The sequence below is a fragment of the Octodon degus genome, unplaced genomic scaffold, assembly GCF_000260255.1.
Source record: "Octodon degus isolate 3935 unplaced genomic scaffold, OctDeg1.0 scaffold00086, whole genome shotgun sequence".
Taxonomy (NCBI): domain Eukaryota; kingdom Metazoa; phylum Chordata; class Mammalia; order Rodentia; family Octodontidae; genus Octodon; species Octodon degus.
Genome location: NW_004524662.1, coordinates 3,192,732 through 3,214,500, shown reverse-complemented (window position 1 = coordinate 3,214,500; position 21,769 = coordinate 3,192,732). Strand labels below are relative to the sequence as shown.

The 21,769-nt window shown below is 36.5% G+C and overlaps 1 protein-coding gene across 3 annotated transcripts in view; it reads right to left on the bottom strand.

Annotated features, from left to right (window-relative positions):
* Positions 1 to 4,936: 4,936 nt before the first annotated feature.
* Mbip (MAP3K12 binding inhibitory protein 1) overlaps positions 4,937 to 21,769 on the bottom strand; it is a 31,176-nt gene continuing 14,343 nt past the window's right edge. Inside the window, exons 6-8 of one of the 3 annotated variants that reach the window (XM_023721828.1) lie at positions 15,356 to 15,453; positions 6,448 to 6,486; positions 4,937 to 5,517 (exon numbers count right to left, since the gene is read on the bottom strand). In XM_023721828.1, the coding sequence (XP_023577596.1) occupies positions 5,410 to 5,517; positions 6,448 to 6,486; positions 15,356 to 15,453 (245 nt within the window). In that variant the 3' untranslated portion in view covers positions 4,937 to 5,409. The remainder of the gene's footprint in view (positions 5,518 to 6,447; positions 6,487 to 15,355; positions 15,454 to 21,769) is intronic. The other 2 variants (XM_004637076.2, XM_004637077.2) reach the window with 2 other exon arrangements.

Below are 21,769 nucleotides of genomic sequence, written 5' to 3'. Positions count from 1 at the left end.
CATTTACATCTAGTTCTGATGAACTTTAAAATTAAATATAAATCTTAAGCCATTTTATGAATAATTTATAGACATAAGTATATAATTTTTAAAGTATTAGAGATTTTGGTAAGAATTTTTCAATAGCTTTTATTTCATATTTTCTTGGTTTTGAAAGAATGCTTAATCAAAATGGGCAATGTTGGTTGAATTTAATACCTGCTAGCCACTTACGTTAATAATTCTGGAATGTAGTCACTTTGTAAATAGTGATTCCAGCTTCCAGATACATCTCTATTAGGTTGTAATTTGTCATATCTTCTGGTTCTTCCTATAATGATTTTGCCCACACATAATGCTTTAAGTCTCAGGACATCCTCGTGTTGGAGGATGGTAATTATTGCAATGCATTTTGATTTCTAGATTTATCCACACCAATTAAAATGATTACTCCACTTTCTTCATTTCTACATTATTTAATTTCTGTCATTCACCTTTGTGCACATGAATGTCTTTAGCATTTTTCAGCTTAGAAACTATACCAAGTAAATTAGATGAGGGGAGGGATATCATAAAAGCTGGAAGAAAACTTGTCATCCTTAAGCAAAATGAAATGGTCCATGTCCTTGTCATAAAATGTTGTAGGGTTAAGCCCTTCCTGTTGGGCGATTGTATGAAAATATCGTATTTCTTTGTTGTCCTTGGAAATATATGGACACTCCCTCATTCTTGAGTGTAATGCTTACCTAGAATATGTATCTGGAGATGCAAGGTTGTAGTTTTGCTTACAAAATCAACTCCCAGGTTTCATCATTAGCATCTGGAATACTGTTGTCTCTTTGTGTTCACCTTTAGAACCCTTTAATAACTGATAGAAATTCCTGTTTTCTTCTAGTACTTGCCATTAAAAAGCCAAAAAATTTCTTAACTCTCAAGAACACACTTTGAAAGCTATCGGGGAAAACGACTCTGAAGGTGGTATTTGTCCAAAACATGGATACCTTTTTATTTTTTTGTTTGATACAGGGTTTCCCTACACAGCTCAGACTCCTATTGATCCTCCTGTCTTAGCCTCCCCAGCACTAGGATTACAGGCATGCACCACCATGCTCAGTTTTGGTGGTCAGCACTGCATGCAGTACCAGGGATCAAACCTGGGTCTTTGCATTTGCCAGGCAGGCACTTACCACCGAGCTATCTCCCCAGCCAAAGCATGGATACTTTTTGAAAGGTGATACAATACTTTGGGCTATATGAAAACTGAAGGGTGATATACTAGTGATAATTTATTTTATTGTACTATCCTTTCAAGAGATTCAATCATTGTTTCATTTCCTTAGTTTTTTTTTTTTTTTTTTTTTTTTTCATAGCTGGGAATTATTACTTAGTAAAAATAAATAATTCTTGGGATAATTGCAAGGTGTTACAAAAAGTATAAATCACTAATATCTCATGATATAAGATTGATGAGTCTAAGGAATCCTCTGGAAATGACTAAGAGCTTTATTCATTTTCAGAAAGTATATTTTCCAGCAAGGGATGTAGCTCAGTGGTACAGCACTTGCCTCATGGGCATTAGATTCCATCACCCCAGCTCTGAAAAAAAGGTAAAATTTTTTTTCATAAATAATTTTATTGAGAAAGAAATAGCAATGAGACAGTTTAAAAACTGATCAGTAGAACAATTTCAATGATAAATACATTGCACATTGTCTCAGTGGTTATTCATTGTACAAGATGCAGACATGACATCCCATCCACAAACACTTTTAGAACAAATCTTATTCACTGAATTAAGAGAATGTAGAATGTAGCTGTATATCTATCCTATTTTGAATATACAGATACAAAATGGTCATTCATTTGTATCCCCTTCGTTTGGTTTTGTCAGAGAGGGGTATCCACTGTCATTTAAATATTGTAGGTGTATGTATTTAGCAAAATATTCCAATATAGTCCAGTAGTCCATAATAGTAGTGGGTCATCTGTTCAACTGGCAATGTCAGAAGTTGTTGACCTAAGCCCTTTACAGCCCAGCATACTAACATGGCTTCATCCCTTATACCTCATTTTTATACCTTTCTGCTGGATGGTTAAGATCAAGATAAAGCAAGACCTATATAATAAGAAATGCAACTTTTGTATCTGATAAGGTCAGTCAAGTCCCCTCAGGATTTATCCTGAAACCCTGTACCGCACTTTGTAGATCAAAAAGGTAAAATTTTCTTTGTCCTTTGAAAAGTATCTATGACTAAAAGTGATAAAATATTAAAACTTCTTGAAAAGAAACCCCAAAATAAAATCATTTACAATGAATCTAGATAGTAACTATCCCTATGATCATAAAACATTTTTGGTTAGTGTTACTGAAAAAAAAATATTTCTTAGCAATTGCAAATTTTATAAAGGCCAACTGTATGATAATCAGTCTAAATCACTGATTAAATTGTATCAGAGGTAGGATTCCTAGCCTATGTGCTTTGTTAGAAGTGTCCTTAATTCCACAAAGGTGTGGCTATATATAGGACTTCTGTTCTTGAAAACCTTACCTGTTGCGCCAGAAGTAACTAACTGTTCTAGGGGGCAGTTGGCCCAAACTGAGAACATGAATTCTTCTCTCAGATTATAAATCATAAAGAAAACAATGGACACTAGAGCCAAAGAGGTAAGACAGAACCAGCAACAAAAGGGCTCAAAGCCTTAAGTAGCCTAAATTGTACAGAAGCCAGAAAGAGAATTTTTTTCTGCTGAGAAAGACCAGCTTGAGACCTTATTCCTACAGGCACCTAGTGACTGAGAGTACCAAGCAATAGCTAGAATAGCTTGGGGAGCCAAACCCCTTCCCACAAGACCAAGCGTTGATGCCCAACCTCTTGTGAAACACTTCCACAGACTGGAATGTGACCTGTGGAGGGGCGGGGTTCAGAGGGATAGTCTAGGAAAGAGGCGCTCTCTCATCCCTATGACTAAGCCTCTTTTAAATCACTTGTCCTTATTTTTCTCTTGAGGACAAGGCCATTAGGAAGGAGACAATGGGGATATGAAGAGCTGAATAACAAAAATCCTAAAGGAATAGTCATCAGGAAGCTTGGTGATTAAGAGAACAAATTTATCCCACAAAAATGCCTGTCATTATCTTTCAATCAGTCATGCACTTGAGAAAGACAATGACTGAAAGCCCACTGAAGTTCTTGGGCAGTTATCACGAGAGCAACCCTACTCTTGACCAAGTACCTGCGCCAACTCATATCAACATATATTGAGTCCTGGCCTCTTCTGCAGGCTCCAGGCTCAAGTGGTAAAAAAATGCTAGCACCAGAAGGAACTTAATGGAGGACTCCTTCTCATTGTTCCTTAGAAGAGCAGGCCTAAAGCAATGAGAAAAAAACCTTCCTAATGGAAAGACCCCAGTATTGTCAGACGACAGAGATTTTTGCTGTTGCCACAGGAGACAAGAAACTGACTCATGGCATTAGTGATCTGGACAAACGATCTGTATGTTTTCTAGGTTTTTTTCTTCTACCTCTAAGACAACCTCCTTTTCTGACAATTTTTAATGTTATTGCCCCTACTATCTTGGTGGTTACAATGGTAGTAAAATGTGTCAGTAAACCTGGAAGATGTCTTTCTGGTGGGATGCTGATCAGATGGACCAGATGGAAACTAGAGAGCTGGCATTTGTAGCTGTAGCTGTAAAATATATATATAATGTAAAATGTAGTACAGGGTCTCACTACACAGATTGGACTCATAGTGATCCTCCTGTTTTTCAGCCCCCAAACACTGGGATTACAGGTGAGTGCCACAACACCCAGCCTCAATTACCATCTCAGCATGCCGTGGGAGTGAGGCCAGCATGGCATACCAGGGCTTGAACCCCAGTCTCTGCGCCTAAGCAGGCACTTTAATCCACTGAGCTATCTGGCTGGCCTTCTCTGTAGGCAATATTTTGAAGATTGAGTTCATTCTACAGAAATGAAATACAGTAGAATCAATTTAGCCTACATAAACTTCTTGGGAATGATTCTGAATCCCCATTCATTTACCTGGTAAATATTTCCAAGGTCCCCATAGTTGTATTACAAGGTTTTGTGTATGCTACAAGTTCATATGAACAGGTAGGTCCTGCCCCAGCATCCTACCCACAACTAGCTGAGATGCCTCATCAGTCTTAGACTTAATCTCGGAACAGTTTGAAAGAAGAGACAGAAGGATGGGAGTAAGCAGCTATTATTGGGGTTGTGAGATACTACAGGGTTGGATTATGGGTCTGTACCAAAGCTAGTCAAAGGCAGAACTGAGGGAAATGGAAATAAGAGTGACACGTCTCCTTATGCGGGAGAGTGCACATGGAGAGAAACCAGTTCAAAGGATAGAGTATACACACAAATCTGTATACTCCCATAAGAGAAAAAGACAAGGAGGAGGGAGAAGCACCCACAGGGAAAAGGAGAACAAATGGGAAATATATGACTAAGACAGAACTGGAGAGGATCAGAGCCACGGTGCAGTCACAGACACAGACCAAGTCACTGCTGGTGATGTTCCAGCTTCTTCGATGTTTAGCTATACATTTTTCAATTAAGTTCTGCATTTCTAACAGATCTCAGTTTACAGGCAATGTTAGCTACTTTTCTGATTCTCACAATCAAATTATTCTTGACCTACACAGCTGCTCCATAAACCACTGGACAAAACTTTTGTTGTACCTTGTAAATGTTCAATTTCCAACTATGACAATATAATTTCTTTGTAACATCTTCACTACTATCCAAAGATAGACCAATTTCATTCACTAACAATAACTGAAATTTACTGAGCAATTCTTTGGGGACAGTTTCAAAATCATCTCAATTCCTCTTAAAAACTAACGAAGTAGGTTCTATTATTATCATTCCCAATTAGAAAATTAGGACACAAATTTAAGTAACTTGTTCAAGATCACAGTTAATAAAGGAATAAAGTTGGATTATTATTTATTTACATTAACACTGACATCTGAAAAAGAAAATTTCAAGCATACACATTAAAAATTCAGTTTAATTCACTAAGTTGTTAAAAGTACTAATTTAAACTAATAAACTGGTTGATCAACATTAAAAAGTCCTTTAAAATACCAGTATCATAATAATCTTTTCTGTAGTCTACTAAAAAAAGTACTTACAAATTAAGTTTTTAAATTTCCAAAATGTCTATTTGAAAACAGAAGAGGACAGTTTTCAATAATTCTATTTTTAAAACATTCATAATTTCAAAACCCACTGGAATACTTGCAAAGTATTTGCTGCAAGCTAGACTCGTGAAATAAACCTTGACTTCACAGAGAAGTTCACATTGATAAATACATATACATTTAATTAATTACAGAGTAAGTTATACACATGTACATAAAAAAAAAAAAAAACACTAAGTGACGAGGAGAGGAGATTTTCATGGAAGGTGGCGAGTTGCGACAGACTCTGCTTCTCTTGATTTTCTGAGAAGGGCTTGTTTGAGGGCACTAATTTTCTCATCAAGTTCAGCCAGTGAATAGTTCTGCTATAAACAATAACACAAATTGCTGAATAAGACTCTGAAGTATCTTAATGCAGATAAAGTGCTAAATGAACTATAAATATTTAAAACATTCAACAGCATGATGAAATGTTTATTCTCATGAGAATAATTTTAAAAACTACCTATACATAGTGACTATATTATAAATCAAAAAGTATAAAATAGCAAGACTTAAATATCTCTTTCTCTTGCCTAAGGAAAAATGCTCCTGAAGCTTCTTGTACTTTAAAAATCTAGAAATACAACCACGGGTCGAGGACATACACACACAATACTCTTATGATCAATAGTGAAATATTAAATTTTTAAGATTAGTTTAAGCTTTCAGTACTGAGAAAATCCTGAGGGATCAACTACTTCGAGAAAAAAATACCTGCTCTGGGTTTGATCAGTAGCGCTGCAAGGGAAAAAAGCAGCCCCCAAATTTTTGTTTTCTCTCACTTTAAATTTACATTATTACCATTAAAATAGAGTCTTACTATTTAGATTAACTAATTAATATAGCAGTATTTTCAGCAGAGGTTGGCTGAAGTCATCCTGACACCTTTTTTTTTTTTTTGCATTCTGCTAATCACTATGTACAAGGGGGAACAAGAGGAGACTTCAGAACTTATTATTTTTAAGGATTTTATGGTTGATATAATCTCCTATCACTCCTTTGTCTTTTGGCTAAGATTGAGTGCAGTACAAGCAAGATGAAGATTTCTATATTTAACCTATTTTAGATTGTTGCATTTAATGCACTCAGTGCAATTATAGCTCCAATTGAACTACATTAGTTTATACTTCCCAGCTTTTCTTCAGTTCTAAATCTTACCAGGGCCTGACCGAATGGCAAGCACAGGAGAAACATTTATTAATAAGATACAATTCTAATTAATCTGTTGCAGAAGCCAAAATGGAGTAACTTACCTGTGGTCGCTGAACTTTTCTTCTTTTTCCAGAAAAGTTCTAGTTTTAAAAGTTAAAAAAAAAAAAAAAAAATTAAATGTTCACAAAAAGGATCATTTCCTTTATAGCATAATAAAACATAGCCTTTGAGAGCTATAACAGAAACAAAGTCTACAAACTTATAAAACATTTTGCGTAACTGATGCCTACTATCAATTTAAAGTACACAGCATGCGATAACAGCGCAACAACATGCTAGTCTCCAGCTGTACAGAATTTCTCACTCATCCCAGCTTCAGATCAGCCTTTGTCATTATAGGAGGTGTTCTGTGTTTTTCTACTTAGTTTCTTTTTCATATCCTATGTATCCCAGGACATGGGACAAGTGAATCAACAATAAAGGAAAATGAAATTTGCTATATTAGACTAAACCCTCCCCCCACTACACACACACATACTGACTGTAAAGGGCACTGTGGCTATCTATGCAAGCAATTCTTTATCCACTAATTCTCTATGTGAGTCAAGGGACTGTTGATGCATTCACTGTCCTATCAGTGACTAAAATGAGTATGGACCCAATTCTGGCCCCTGAGTAGGAGGTCTGCTGACTATAGAAAAAGCTTCCTCCCTCTGTTGAGAGAAAGTATTCCAAGAGCTAGTCCCTATGGACACGCCTGTGTATCTGGATAAGACACCTGGATGTGCTACTGCTGTCCTGACATCTGTGTGTAGGAGAAGCCAACACCAAAAAAGAGCTGAAAAGAAAGAATTCAGTTGTTTGATAGCCATAATTTAGCCACCAAGTCAATGATCTCCGAAGACTGTTATCATTAGGTGTCCTATTTTATAAGCTATTTCCATAAGGTTTAAGCCAATCTGACCTCTTATTTTACATACAGAAGACAACATTCCACTGACACATGGCTTTTTTAACTTTCATCTAATGAATTCTTCCTGTACTTTGCTTGTACTTTCACCATACCTGACATTTCTGAATGCCAAATTAGTGAATGAGTGTAATGAGTGTATCTGATGAAACTGAATACAGACTGCAAATTCTTCTCATGAATATTTCTGACCACCGAGCCCTTGTGCCAAAAGCTGATTCAAAGAAGATCTAGATATGCTTATGAGTAATATTGGCAAATCATTAAGTGTTTGAATTATTAATTATGGAATAACATAGCTCAGATAAGTATGCTCCTTCCTTTACCAAACTAAGCTAGCTACCTGTGGTGGGGCCTTGAGGCAGGTAAGGGCTTAACGCCTAATTTCTTCATTGCTCAGTGAATGAAGTCTCTTACCTTCCCAAGAAGTGCTTTTTTATATAGTAGATTAAAATACACTTCCCCCTTGTCATCATAATAGTATAATCTGTAGAATATTGGTGGTAATTTCTGTACCATTAATAAGTGTCTTATTCACTTTTCGCATTGCTGAGACAAAATACCCCACATTCAGGGTTAAAGAAGGAAAAGTTTCTTTGGCTCACAGGTCCTAGAAATCTCAGTCTACAGCTGGTTGGCTCTAGAGCAGAATGACACACAGCAGAGGATGAACACAAAAGACAACAAAAACAGCAAAGGACCTTATCAGCCTCTTTCTGCCCCTTTTATCCAGGTTACTTAGGGTTGGCAGCACTCACCCCCTTAATCCTACAGCCCTTGAGCCTAGCATTGTACCATGAGTTAATTCTAGCATCACACACTCTAGATCCAGCTAACTTTGAAAAGGCCCCACCTGTGACCACATGAGGCTTTGGGGGGTGGGGGGCGTCATATAAACACAAACCATAACATTTCAGCCCTGTTGCAAAGACTCATGCATATTCCTTTAAGAAACAAACAAACAAACAAAACAAAACAAACCATTTAGTCCATCTCCAAGAACTGCCAAAGTCCTAACAGTTTTAGCACTGCTGAACAGTTCAAATCCACAGTCTGTTCTGAGATATATGTCTTGGCTGCAAGCCCTTGCAAAAATGAAAAGTGAAACACTTCCAGCATTCAATGGTAGAAGACAGACATTTCATTCCAAAGTTACAAATGGGGGGAACAGCAAGGACTGGGAATAAAGCAAGTCCAAAAACCAGCAAGGCAAACATTAAATCCCCAGCAATCTGTGGCCAGTTGTGAACTCCAAAGGGCTTGGGGAGCTCCACTCCTTCAGCACTTTGGGTGGTTGTAGTTTCCACGGCTTCTTTCTGGGGCCTGCTCTGCTCCCTCCTTGTAGTCTTCCTCAGATGATTTACATCCTGGCTTCTCCAAGCCCACTGTACTTTCAGCTTCACACTCACAGCTTCACACACACTGCTCTTCCAAAAACATAACTGCTTGGCCTCCCAGGGCTCCTTCTGAAATCTGGATGGAAGTCTTCTTGACACTACAATTCTTGCATTCTGCATACACCTAAAATCAGCACACACGCATGACTCCAAAGTCTGCTGCCAGCTGGAGCAGCAGCCAGGCTTCCTTTCCTCTTGGCTGTAGGGCTTCAGAGCCGATGAATCTCAAAGAACTTCTCTAGGGCACAGCTGGGAACATGGTGCTCTATGACTCTCAAAGCAAAGTCTTTTTATATTGCAAAGGATGAAGTACTGCTAGTTCTTGTGACACCATCAGACTATCTTTTCTGTTCTCCTGTTCATTCTCGGCAATCGAGAACTCCTCTGCTCCATCTTTGCAGTCCACACCTTTACTGGAGCTTCCTCTTTGGCCAAACTCAAAATGTTTTATACCATTCAGCTGGGCTCTTTGCTCTTGATTCTCAGGATTAATCTAGCTAAAAGACCCCAACATTAACGCTACTACTGGCTCAGCATTACACTGTCTTGAAATTTCTTCTGTTAGATTAATTAGTCCACTCCCCTTAATCTCAGTCTTAGGCAAAATCTGCAGACACCAGCAAAACACAAACTTTCAAACTTTCTGCTAAACATAACACATATCACCTAGAGTCCAACAAGTAATGCAGTCCTTTTTCCCAGCAGAAACCTCCTGAGCCTAGTCTTTACTGGCAGGATTTCTATCAGCCTTCTGGTCTAAGCTCTGATCAGAATTTCCCACCAGTTTTAGCTGGCACCTCTGAACCTTTCTAAACTCTTCCCATATGCATTCCCAAAGGTTCCTGAATCACAGTCATAGCAATGACCTCATTTCTCTGGTATAAAATTCTATCTTACTTTTTTTTTTTTTATTGCTGAGACAAAATACCCAACACTCAAAGTTAAAGGAGGAAAAATTTGGTTTACAGTTTGCAGAGGTTTTAATTTACAGTCAGTTTGCTTCCAAGGCAGAGTGGCACATGGCAGAGGGGCACTGCAGAAAAGGAACAGCTCAAGTCACACAGAAGACTGAAAAAGCAACAAGAGACCTAGCGGTGTCTTTCTGCCCCTTTTATCTTACCCACACTCTTAGGCGGGTAGCACTCAAACCCTTAATCCTCCTACCCTTGAGCTTAGCACTGCACTATGAATCAATTCCAGTATCATACATACTACATCCAGACACCATTGCAAAAGCCCACCTATGACTCCATGAGGCTTTGGAGGGACATTCAGACACAGACCATGACATTAAGTAATCAGATTATTTCTGTATCATGAAAGCAAAATGAAAAATACCCAAATGAAGAGAAGAGTATCAAGGGATTAATGACCTAAGAACATAGTAAAATGAGTGGGCTTATTTTAGGCTTGAGCAGAATATTTTCACATTTAGACTGGATTAAAATTTGTTTTAGATATAAGCACTACATCTCAATACAAAAGGTGGAAATTGTAACAGGTTTTGATACTAAAAAGAAAACATGGGCACAGCATACTACAGAAAAAACTGCACAGATAATTCAAAACTGTCTCTTTTCTCCCAATATTCTGCCATGGCAGGTAATTTATAGCCACATCCACAATGCCTATAGCCAGGGCTGGGGAGATAGCTCAGTAGAATAGGTGCTTGCCTGGCAAGTGCCAGGTCCTGAGTTCAATGCCAGGTTCAACAAAAACAACAACAAAAAAAATACAATGCTTATAGCCTAATGAAAACATGTAACATACACGTGTCCAGGGATTGCATGCTCTAAAAAGACTCAAGGGTAAAAAGGCCTCTCCTCAACTAGTTACCATCTTTCATTTTAGTTAGTGTAAAGGGTAACTAATTGTATACGTATAGTATCTTAAACATTTTTCTCTTGTAGTGCCACTGTCCTACTGTCTTTTTTTTTCCCAAAATTTTATTGATAAACAGATAGCAATGAGACAGTTTCAAATCAAATCGGAAGTACAGATTCAACAAATAACACACTGCATATATTCTTTTTAGTGGTTAATTGCTGTACAAGATGCAGACTTGAGATCCTATTTACAAACACCATTAGAACAAATCATTCTATTCATTAAGAGAATGCAACTATATATCTATCCCAACCACTTTGAATACACAGATACAAAATGGACACTGATCTGTATCCCCTTTTTTCTTAAGTTCCGTTATTGAATATTATAGGTGTGTAAACTCAGCAAAATATTCTAAAAGAGTCCAGTAGCCCATAATAGCATTGGGTCTTCTGTTCAACTGGCAATGTCAGAAATTATTGACCTGAGTCCCCCACAGCTCAACATAACAGCATGGCTTTACTTCCTATATTTCGTTTTCATACTTTTCTACTGGATGGTTAAGACCAAGGTAAAGCAGGACCTGTGCAACAAGAGTTGTAGCTTTTGGGTCTGAGAAGGTCAGTGAAATCCCCTCAGGATTTATCCTGAGATCCTGTACCTCAGATTGCAGAACCTTTGTCAGTGTAGCCATGTGGATGTCCTACTGTCTTGCTGCAAACCTTCATCTCTCTAACTTGGATGACATGACATGCTTTCTAAACTAGTTTCCTTAACTCCACTTGGACTTCATAATGCTTTCAGACAAGAATCTAAATCACTGGCTCTTTCTCAAAATCTTAATTGTACTTTGATGATACTGGAAGTCCACACTGGCTAGTGTGACTGCTGAGGCCTACCAAAGGTATGCACACAATTTAATTTCCTACTTGGGTACAACTATTCACTTGTACTTCAAGCCCACCATGAAATTTCACACATAAAAGATCTAACTAACTTGGCCTTCAGCACAATGCTCTCCTGCTAAACCCCTGTTCCACTTTGAAACGAGGAATTTCTTACCATTACTGACCAAAAATTACGTCTGATTACTGCTTTGTGGCAATGTTAACATACCTTCAGGAGTCAGTAACTAACATGTAACCATGTTCTATACATTTATTCACAGTACTCAGTGACACTATGTTCCATGTGTTCAAAGATAAGCAAGAAAAAGTTTCTGACTTTAAAAGGTTTAAAATACAGTATGAATGCATGTGTCAAGGCATAATTGTAAGTGAAAAAGTGAACAAAGTGTGTGAAAATATACTTGTAAAGTATATTCTACTTGCTATTTTCAAATACCATGATTTAAAGTCAGTCTCTGGAAATACTCAGATCAGATCCTTTAAGTAGCCTATTAAGCCATCCTCTTAAAATGTGAAAACATTAACACAGTAAGACTTTTTCATACTAACACAAAGGTTAAAGATTTTTGAAACAATTACATTAAAAGATGCAACAAATACTAATGTTTTCCACAATTCCTATTTCATATGCATTGCAACTTATTTTGGAATTTTACGTATTTCACTAAATGAAAAGAACTTCATATAATCTGGTTTGTGTTTTATGAGTTGAATATAATTCATAATTTTAACTGTTAATGTTCATCTTTTCATATGCTATGCTCTCACATTACCCATGATAATCAATTTTCATGCAATTGCAAGAGGTTTCCCCATATTGAGAAGTGATCTACATTTGAATCTAGACAACATTTCACTTGAAATCTTTAGAGTTCAGAAGTTCGTCAATTCTTAAAAAATGTAATGGTTTCTACTTTCCCTTAATTTCTAATTTCAGAAGTTACAGAACTGTGCTATACATATACTTTTGAAAGAAATCGGTACAATTCTGCAGGGACTGACCATGTCGTTTCAGTATGAGGAGGTGAGGTGAAAAGTAATGTGCTATGTCCTCTGCAGGGCACTCAGTGGGCTCAACTGCTGGCGGTGCAAGGAGAGGCCTCGAGCTGGCTGTGTTTCATTTGAGTGTTCTCCTAGAGAGCTCATTCACTACATTTCCAAAGGGTAAATATGAAGTTCCTCCCTTAGGGCATACGCCAGTCTTTGCAGGTTTGGGGAATGGAGTCACTTTGAATGTTTAAAACTTTCTAGTTCTGTATGTCCTTGTAGCTAGCTCATTGCTATTTAAATATCACATTTCTAACACTGAGAAATGATTCTTTTAATCAAAAATATATTACCTTTAACAGATTTGGAATACTTTTGAAAAGCACTGGCTGCATCCCAACTTACCACGGCTCAGTCTTTTCTGGTTGCTTATGTCAGTCAATCCTTGGTCTACATTTCTAAGGCTTCCTGCCCTTTAAGTGAGGTATTCACCAAGCTTTAGGCCTCAGGCCTTTGAAAGCAGCAGTGAGCTTACCCATCAGTGTTTTAACTAGTACCTCTTCACAGAATCTCTGAGCAAAGGGTAAGACATACCTCTAAAAGCTTACCTGATATTTCTAGCTTCATATCCTCCTATGACTTTGAATTCATATTCATCTAAAAGTATCCCTCTTCTACATTTTTTATTTTTATCAATGATGGTATCATTTTTCAATCAGAAGGTGGAGTTATCCTTGCTCTTTTTCCATAACCAATCATCAGTATTTGTCAAGTTTTCTTTGCTGTATGCATTAGCCTTTTCTACTGTCATTCATGTTCTCGTTTCAGGATCTGACCTCAAATCTAAGCAAGTATAATGTTGTCTCCTTGACCTTAGTTTTCTTCCTTTTTAGAATATTTTTTTCACAAGTCATTTCAAATGGTTACAGTAGATATCCCACTCTCTGGCTCTAGAACACAGTTGAAACATTTAAGGTTTCCTACAATTTGATTAGGTTTACCTTTTAACCAAACGTTACACTACTGTACACGTAATAGATTCTAAATAATTTTTAAAAAACACCACAAAATGATGATGTGGAGGGCTTATTCTTTTACTATCTGAGTCTACATTATATTAAGTTTTTATAAATCAGAGCCAGATGGATGGGTCTGACTGGAGACATGTGACATCACCACTCTCATGTAATATTAGTTCTACTAACAAAAGTTATATACAAGATATGAAAATGACCTAGAAAAATGACTTTCAGAAAGATCACTGAATGAAAGCTTGACTTGAAAAAACTTATGGTAGACTGTTGCAGGAAAACTTTAAAATTGTTAATGAAATTTTCTAGGAGGAAACAGTAAAAAAAAAAATCCTAAAAGTAGAAACGCTTATATCATGTTATATAACAAAAACATCTGAAAAAATTGTAGACATTTGAAAGCCACAAGAACTGACTGACCCATAATTGTATAGCTACTTCAGTTTCTAAAATCTAAATAACTGCTAATATTTATTGAGGTTTTTAATATACATTAGGTAGTATGCTAAATGGTTGGTATCATAATCCTTGCTTTAGCTTTTAGTAACTTTATAAATCTCATTTTACATTTGGGAGTAGTGAATCTGTAACTCTCTGAATTTTGTCATTTAGGACCTGCTGTTCTTTTCTTTTTATTTTGTGACCTACCTTATTCCTGTGTAAATATTTTTTCTACAATTCACCCAAATAATCAAAAGATTGCTGTTATGAAATTTAAATATATTTTATATATTTTATATGATATATGCTATTTTACATAAAGTTTCAATATAATCTTACTTTAAATTATTTTTGTTCTAATATAGTACAGCTTTTTAAAAAATCTCAGAACTGGTGTATATAATCCCCTCAGAAGACTGAGAAAAAATAATGAGCTCAGAATTGTTGTAAAAATATTGATGTGCCTAAGATGCTTATCAATCAATATGCTTTCTTACTGTCCTTAGAAAGGAGAGGTAAGAATGGATGGATGGATGGAGGCCAGAGTTGAGAAATCCCCTCAGAAGACTGAGAAAAAATAATGAGCTCAGAATTGTTGTAAAAATGTTGATGTGCCTAAGATGCTTATCAATCAATATGCTTTCTTACTGTCCTTAGAAAGGAGAGGTAAGAATGGATGGATGGATGGAGGCCAGAGTTGAGGAACTACAAAAGTACAAACCAGTCTTTTAAAAGTCTGACAGTTAAACTACTGGCATCTTGAGATGTGTGCAGCTTGAGATGGAGAAAGGGTAACTTTTTATTTATTTATTTATTTATTTATTTATTTATTTATTTATTTATTTTTTGCGGAACGGGGGATTGAACTCAGGTCTTTGCAGTTGCCAGGCAAGCACTTATTCTACTGAGCCATCTTTCCCACCCCAGGGTAACTTTTTATGAGCTGATGAGGGAAATCATCATTGAGAGAGGAGTAGAGACAAAGACTAACTGAAAGAGCAAGGGCCCAAGGGGAGCATTTATACGTTACATTCAGAATTACATCGGCCACCATCCAAGGTGATTTCTTATGTAACGAAAATGGCCTAAAAGAGCTTGGACAATGCATAATCCCAGCACTGCAGCAGTAGGATTGCTACTATTTCAAGGCCAGTCTGGGCTACATAGTGAGTTTGGGGGCAGGTGAAACTATATAGAGAGACCCTGCCTCAAAAACAAAACAAAACAAAGTGAAATAAAAAGGAAAAAAAAGTATGTTTTTTAAAAAATTCTAAATTTCTGAATTATTCAAGTCAGAATTTTGAGAGAACAATATAACTCTTCCCATACAGAACTGTGTTCACTTACTTCTGAATTATTAAAAAGTGTTTTTTTACACACGGGTCAATGAGTAAACAGTTAATCCTAAAATAATAGTCTACTTATTTTTCAAAGACATTTATACTTACCACAGATTGAAAATATTCAGGAGAGATGCCTTCTAATTCAAGGATTTTATCTTCAAGTTTTTTAATTCTCTGATAAATGTCTCTTGGCACTGGACCACCTAAATATATTAAAAATAAAAACAGAAGCAGTACTGAATACTTTCTTTGCTTACAGTTTTTGTTCTTAAAATAGCATGCAAACAACTTATGCAAAGAAAAGTGAAATATTTAAACCTAATAAAATAAAGTAAAATCCTTAGCTCATTCTGTTTGTCTGTTTGGTATAGGGTCTCACTAAGCAGTTCAGACTTGTAATAATCCTCCTGTCTCAGCCTCCCCAGTGCTGGGATTACAGGTATGCATCACCATACGCATGATTCCAGGCCAGTATGCAGTCCCAGGGATAGAACCCAGATCCTTGTGCTTGCCAGGAAGGCGCTTAGACAGCCAAGCTATCTCCCTAGCTCCTTAGCTTACATTTTCATTACACACTCTGGGACAAATTATATTTCCTCCTTCCAAATCTTTCTTGCATTTCCTCTAATATTAGTTCTCTGTTAAGTTCTTTTTACAGGCTACTAAATGGTTTCTGCATCAAACAACCTATATTTCTAGGCTTTCAAAGTTCCTGAGAAAGTAAAAATACAAGGATAGATGATCATTTAATTCAGTGAAGTATGTCATGTGATTTTCATGAATCTGTGTTTCTCTACATGCCATACTTTCTCCTTTGACCTAGAATAAAATTAAAAGAGCTATTAGCAGACATATGAACAAATTATTGGGACAGGGGAATGATAAATTAAGGTCCTTGGAAGTTCAAGCTCATGACTGTATCTACTTTTTATCACCTTCCCTGGGTCTGTGCTGGTCCAGACTACTACCTTCTCTCCCTGGACTACCAGGACCTCCCAACTCCCAACTCCACTCCTTCTGCCTTGCTTCCTAATCCCACAGTCTCAACCCAATGGCCAGTCATCATTTTAAAATGTTAAGTCAGATCACGTCATTGCTCTGTTCAAACCTTCACATACCTTAACAGTTCATTTCACCTAAAACCCAAAGTGCTTACAATGGTAGACAAGGCCTCAAAATGGCCTACACAGCTCTACACTCCCCTATACATCTATGGTTGATTTCTTTTTCTGTTATTCAAGTAGGCTAGACACCCTAACCACATTAGCAAGTGGTTTCCTCTACTTCTAAAGTCCCCTATTTTCAACCTCACGTTTTAGCTCTATTTAAAGGGAACATCAGTAAGGGCTCTGATCACTCCAGTACTATATCCTTGTACCCAGGACTCCCTATACTCCTTTCCTTAATTTTCGCCACACAATTACTACTACTCAACAACATTTTGTTTCTTTGTTTCCCATTCTGATGTAAACTCCAAAAGGACAGTTTTATGTGCTTTATTTACTGGGTGTGGTTGTATAGATTGTGCATCCACAAATATAGGAAGCATCAATTCATAAAGTATGATGCCTGGGACAGAACAGGTACCCAATATTTACTAGCTAAATGAAGACAATTAGATGAGCATTATTTAATTAAAGAATAATGGTTAATTATATCAAAGGTACCAACTTGTTAAATATAAAACATCTAGATTTTTTTTTGGGGGGGGAGTCATGTTTTTATATCTTAGGACTTTGGTCATTCTTCCTCTTGTTAAAATAAAATGAACAGGGCCACGGATATAGCTCAGCAGCATAATCACCTGCCTGGCAAACGCAAGGTCCTAAACTCAACCCCCAGTATCCAAAAAAAGAAAAAGAAAATGAACAACTTTTTCTTTTGATTTTGTTCTTTTTTTCTACCTAAAATATGCCTGACTTATGCCTAACCTTTCAAGACCCAGTTCAAGGTTCACTGAGTCAGGAAGATCGCCTGAACCTCTTTATAGGGAGGCTCCTCCTCCCACTAAAACATTCACAGCTCTTACATTGTACTTCATTATGTTTAGTATTACTTCTACCTAGATAATAAAGCCTTTGAAGGTGAGGCCTCTGACTACATTATCTCAGTATTTCTTGCTCTTAAAGACCATGGTTGGCACACAGCATTCAACAGAAATTTTCCAAAAGAATTAACCTTTTGATAAAAGCAAACCTGTGAACAAATGGTCTTGGTCTATATCTACCAAGTGTTCCAACACAAATATCAGAATACACATTATTTTCAGGTACACATGGGATATTCTCCAAAATAGTCCATATATTAGCTGACAAAACATGTTTAAGTAAATATAAAAGAACCGAAATCATCCCATGCATACTATCTGACCATACAAGGAAACTGGAAATCAACAAAGGAAACCAATAAAAGTACATTAACACATGGAAATTTAACAACACTCTCTGAACAAGCAATGGGTCACAAAGGAAATTAAACAGTATATACAATTAAATGATAATGAGGATATAATACACCAAAACTTATAGGACACAAAAAAGCAGTCCTACAAGGGAAATATATAGTGATGAACTCACACATTAGGAAAACTGTACAAGGTCAAATCAACAACCTAATGCTGAACCCCAACTTCTAGAAAAAGAACAACAAACTGAAAACTCATGATGAAGAAAATTTTATAAAGAACATAAATTAATGCAATAGAGACTAAAAACAATACAAAGAATCAATGCATCAAACAACTGGTTCTCATCAAAAAGAGGAAATAAATTCAAGCAATAAGGAATAAAAAGGGGAAAACCACAACAGATTCCACAGAAATCCAGAAGATCATCAATACCTACTATGAGAATTTATATTCTAATAATATGGAAAACAGGAAAAAATGAACAGATTTTTAGACAAAACTGAATTGCAGAAATCAAATGAAGAAGATCTGATATCAGCCAGAGAAATTAAAAATAAAATTAAGATTTACCAACAAAGAAAAGACCCAGGCCCTGACAGAGTCACTGCTGAATTCTTTTTATGGCAGAACTGGGGATTGAACTTAGGCCCTTGCGCTTGCCAGCAAGCACTTACTCCGAGCCATCTCCCTGGCCCCCTCACTGTTGAATTCTGTAAGAAATTTATAAAAGGACTAATACCACTAATGCTAAAACTCTTTAAAGAACTTAAAAAGGGAAGCAGTACTTTCAAAGGCATTCCTGGAAGCAAGTATTACCCTGATTCCAAAAAACAATGAAGAACCCAACCAAGAAAGAAAACTACAGGCCAATCTTCTGCATAAACATAGATGCAAATATCCTTAATAAGATATTGGTAAACAGAATGCAGCAAATCATTAAGACTACATATTAAAATCAAGTAGGATTCATCCCAGAGATGCAGGGATGGTTCAATATATGCAAATCAACAAACGTAACACATTACACTAGTAGAACCAAAGACAAAATTATATGATCATCTCAATAGATGCAGAAAAAACTTTTGACAAAGTCCAACATCCATTTATGATGAAAACCTTGTATAAAATGGGAATAGAGGGTCTTTACCTCAATGTTATAAAAGCCATCTATGGCAAATCAACAGCTAATATCATATTAATGGTCAAAAACTGAATTTTATCTTTCACACTAAAATCAGAAACAAGATGAGGCTGTCCATTATCACCACTCCTATTCAATACAGTTGCAGAAACATCAGACAGAGCAATTAGACAACAGAAAAAGATGAAATGGATAAAGATAGAAAAGAATAAAGTTAACTTATCATGATATGCAAATGACATGATACTTTCCATAGAAGACCCCAAACACTCCACCAAAAAACTTAATATTCAACTTCAGTAGCATAGCACAATACAAAAATCAACACTGAAAAATCAATAGCATTCCTGTACACAGGCAACAAACTTACACAGAGAAATTAGGGAAAGTACACTCTTCATGATAGCATCTAAAAAAATCAAATACTTAGAATCACTCTAACAAAGGACATAAAAGATCTATACAGTGAAAAATCACAGTACACTAAAAAAGGAGATTGAAGAAGATATAGAAAATGGAAAGATATCCATTGTTCTTGGATAGGAAGAACCAACATAGTCAAAATGACCATATTTCCAAAACATCTATACAGATTTAAAGCAATCCAAATCAAAATATCATTAGTATACCTCACAGAGCTAAAGAAAACATTCTTAAAATCAGAAGAGATCTACAATAGCAAAAGTAACCCTGGGTAATAAAGAAAAGTCAGGGGGCATCACAATCCCAGGCCTGAAATTATACTAGAAAGCTACTCAGATTAAAAAAAAAAAAAAAAATCAGCATGGTACTGACAAAAAAAGACCTGAGGATCACTGTAACAGAATAGAAGATGTACACACAACTACAAACACAGTAGCCACCTTATTTTTGACAATGGTGCCAAACACCCTTACAGGTAGAAAGATAGTCTCTTTAACAAATGATAAGCACCTGCTTAAGCAAGCACAGGGACTGGGGTTTGCTCTCAGCACCACATGCCATGCTGGCCCGGCTCGGGTGCTGAGCTGCCTACCGAGACCAGGCATGGTGGTGCAATCCTGTAATCCCAGCACTGGGGAGGCTGAAAACAGGAGGAACACTAGGAATCTGAGCTGTATAGTGAAACTCTATAAGAACCAAATACATTAAAAATAATAAATAAATAAATGGCACTGGAAAAACTAGCTTTCTATATGCTGCAGAATAAAATTAGACCCATTTCTATCACCATGCACTAAGGTGTAAGTGGATCAAAGATCTACATATTAAAACTGAAACAATAAGGGTTGGGAACATAGCTCAGTAGACAGGTGAGTTCAATCCCTGGTTCTGTTAAAAAAAAAAAAAAGAAAGAAAGAAAGAAAGAAAGAAAAAAACAGTAACTGCTGAAAGAGAAAATACATAGAATCGCAGAGACATTGGTATATTGAGAATTCATGAACAAAAGCCAGACTATAAGGAAAATTGTACAAATTATCAACAAATGGAATCTCACATTATTAAAAAGCTTTTGTGAATGAAAAAACTCAGAGTGGGAAAAAAAGTTACAGCCAGTTGTTCCTCAGACAGAGAACTTATATCTAGAAGATACAAAGAATTAAACACAAAAAAAACAAACAGCCCTCCAAATTCAAAGACCCAATCTATAAATGGTCATCTGAGATGAATACACACTTCTCAGATGAAGAAATACAAAAAAATCTATTAAATGGCAAATATATTAAAAAAATATTCAACATCAGTGGTCATTGGACAGATACAAATGAAAATAATACTGAGATTCCATCTCATCCCAGAAAGAATGGCTAACATCAAAAAAATCAACCAACAACAAATGTTGGAGAGGCTGTGGGGAAAAAGGAACCCTTCTCCACTGCTGGTGGGAATGTAGACTGGTGCAACCGTTACAGAAATCAGTGTGGAGACTCCTTAGAAAACTTGGATTGGAAATCCCACTTAATCCAGCTGGGAATCTTCCCAGAGGATCTGAAAACAACATACCATAGTGATATATGTGTGCCTATGTTTATAGCAGCACAATTTGTTTTGTTTTGTTTTGTTGGCGGAACGGGGGATTGAACTCAGACCCTTGCACTTGCCAGGGAAGCGCTTATTCCACTGAGCCATCTCCCCAGCCCCTTAGCGGCACAATTTGTGACAGTCAAATCTTGAAATCAACCAAGATGCACATCACCTGAGGAATGGATGAAAAAGATGTGGTATTTTTATACAATGGAGTATTACTCGGCTATAAAAAACGATAAACTTGAAGCCTTTATATTGAAGTGGATGCCACTTGAAGATATAAGTGAAATAAACCAGACACACATGTGTAAATATCGTATAGTTTCCCTAGTGTAAGAACTCAAAAAAAGAAATACAAATAGAAGGTATAATACAACTAAAAGGATAGCAAGAACTTGAGGACTAGACAATGAAAAGAGAGCAAAGAGAAGAGCTAGGAAACATGAGAGTGGCAAGCCATACAGTTATATGTAAAAGATGGGCAAGGCAATGATCCTGAGAATCTTCAGAAGATTTTTGAATCTAGCAGTTAACTGGGATGATTCTCACCCTGATAACTATACATTCGGACACCTGTAAAATAAGTAACTGCACTGAACATGGCAATTTATAATAGTAGGTTCATGCTTGGAGTGCCTGTCATTCTGGTCTTCTGAATACTGGCTGCTCATCATGACATGCCAGTTGCTGCCATGCTGTTTCTTGGGTAGATGATTGTTCAGAAAGGGGGTGGTGAATGAAGGCAGGAGACAGGAAAAGGAATGTTGCAGGACTGTCCTGCTACAAGGTTGCATACGGTTAGATTTCTGGACTTATCTGTAAACATAAGAATTATGTAATTCTTTATGCCTATTTTAAAAATGTTTTAATTTTTTAAATGTTTTTTCATCATATTTTGTAGGGACTTAAAGTTCAACATATCAATACTTGATGAAAAATACCTGTTCCATGTTATGCCTAAGAT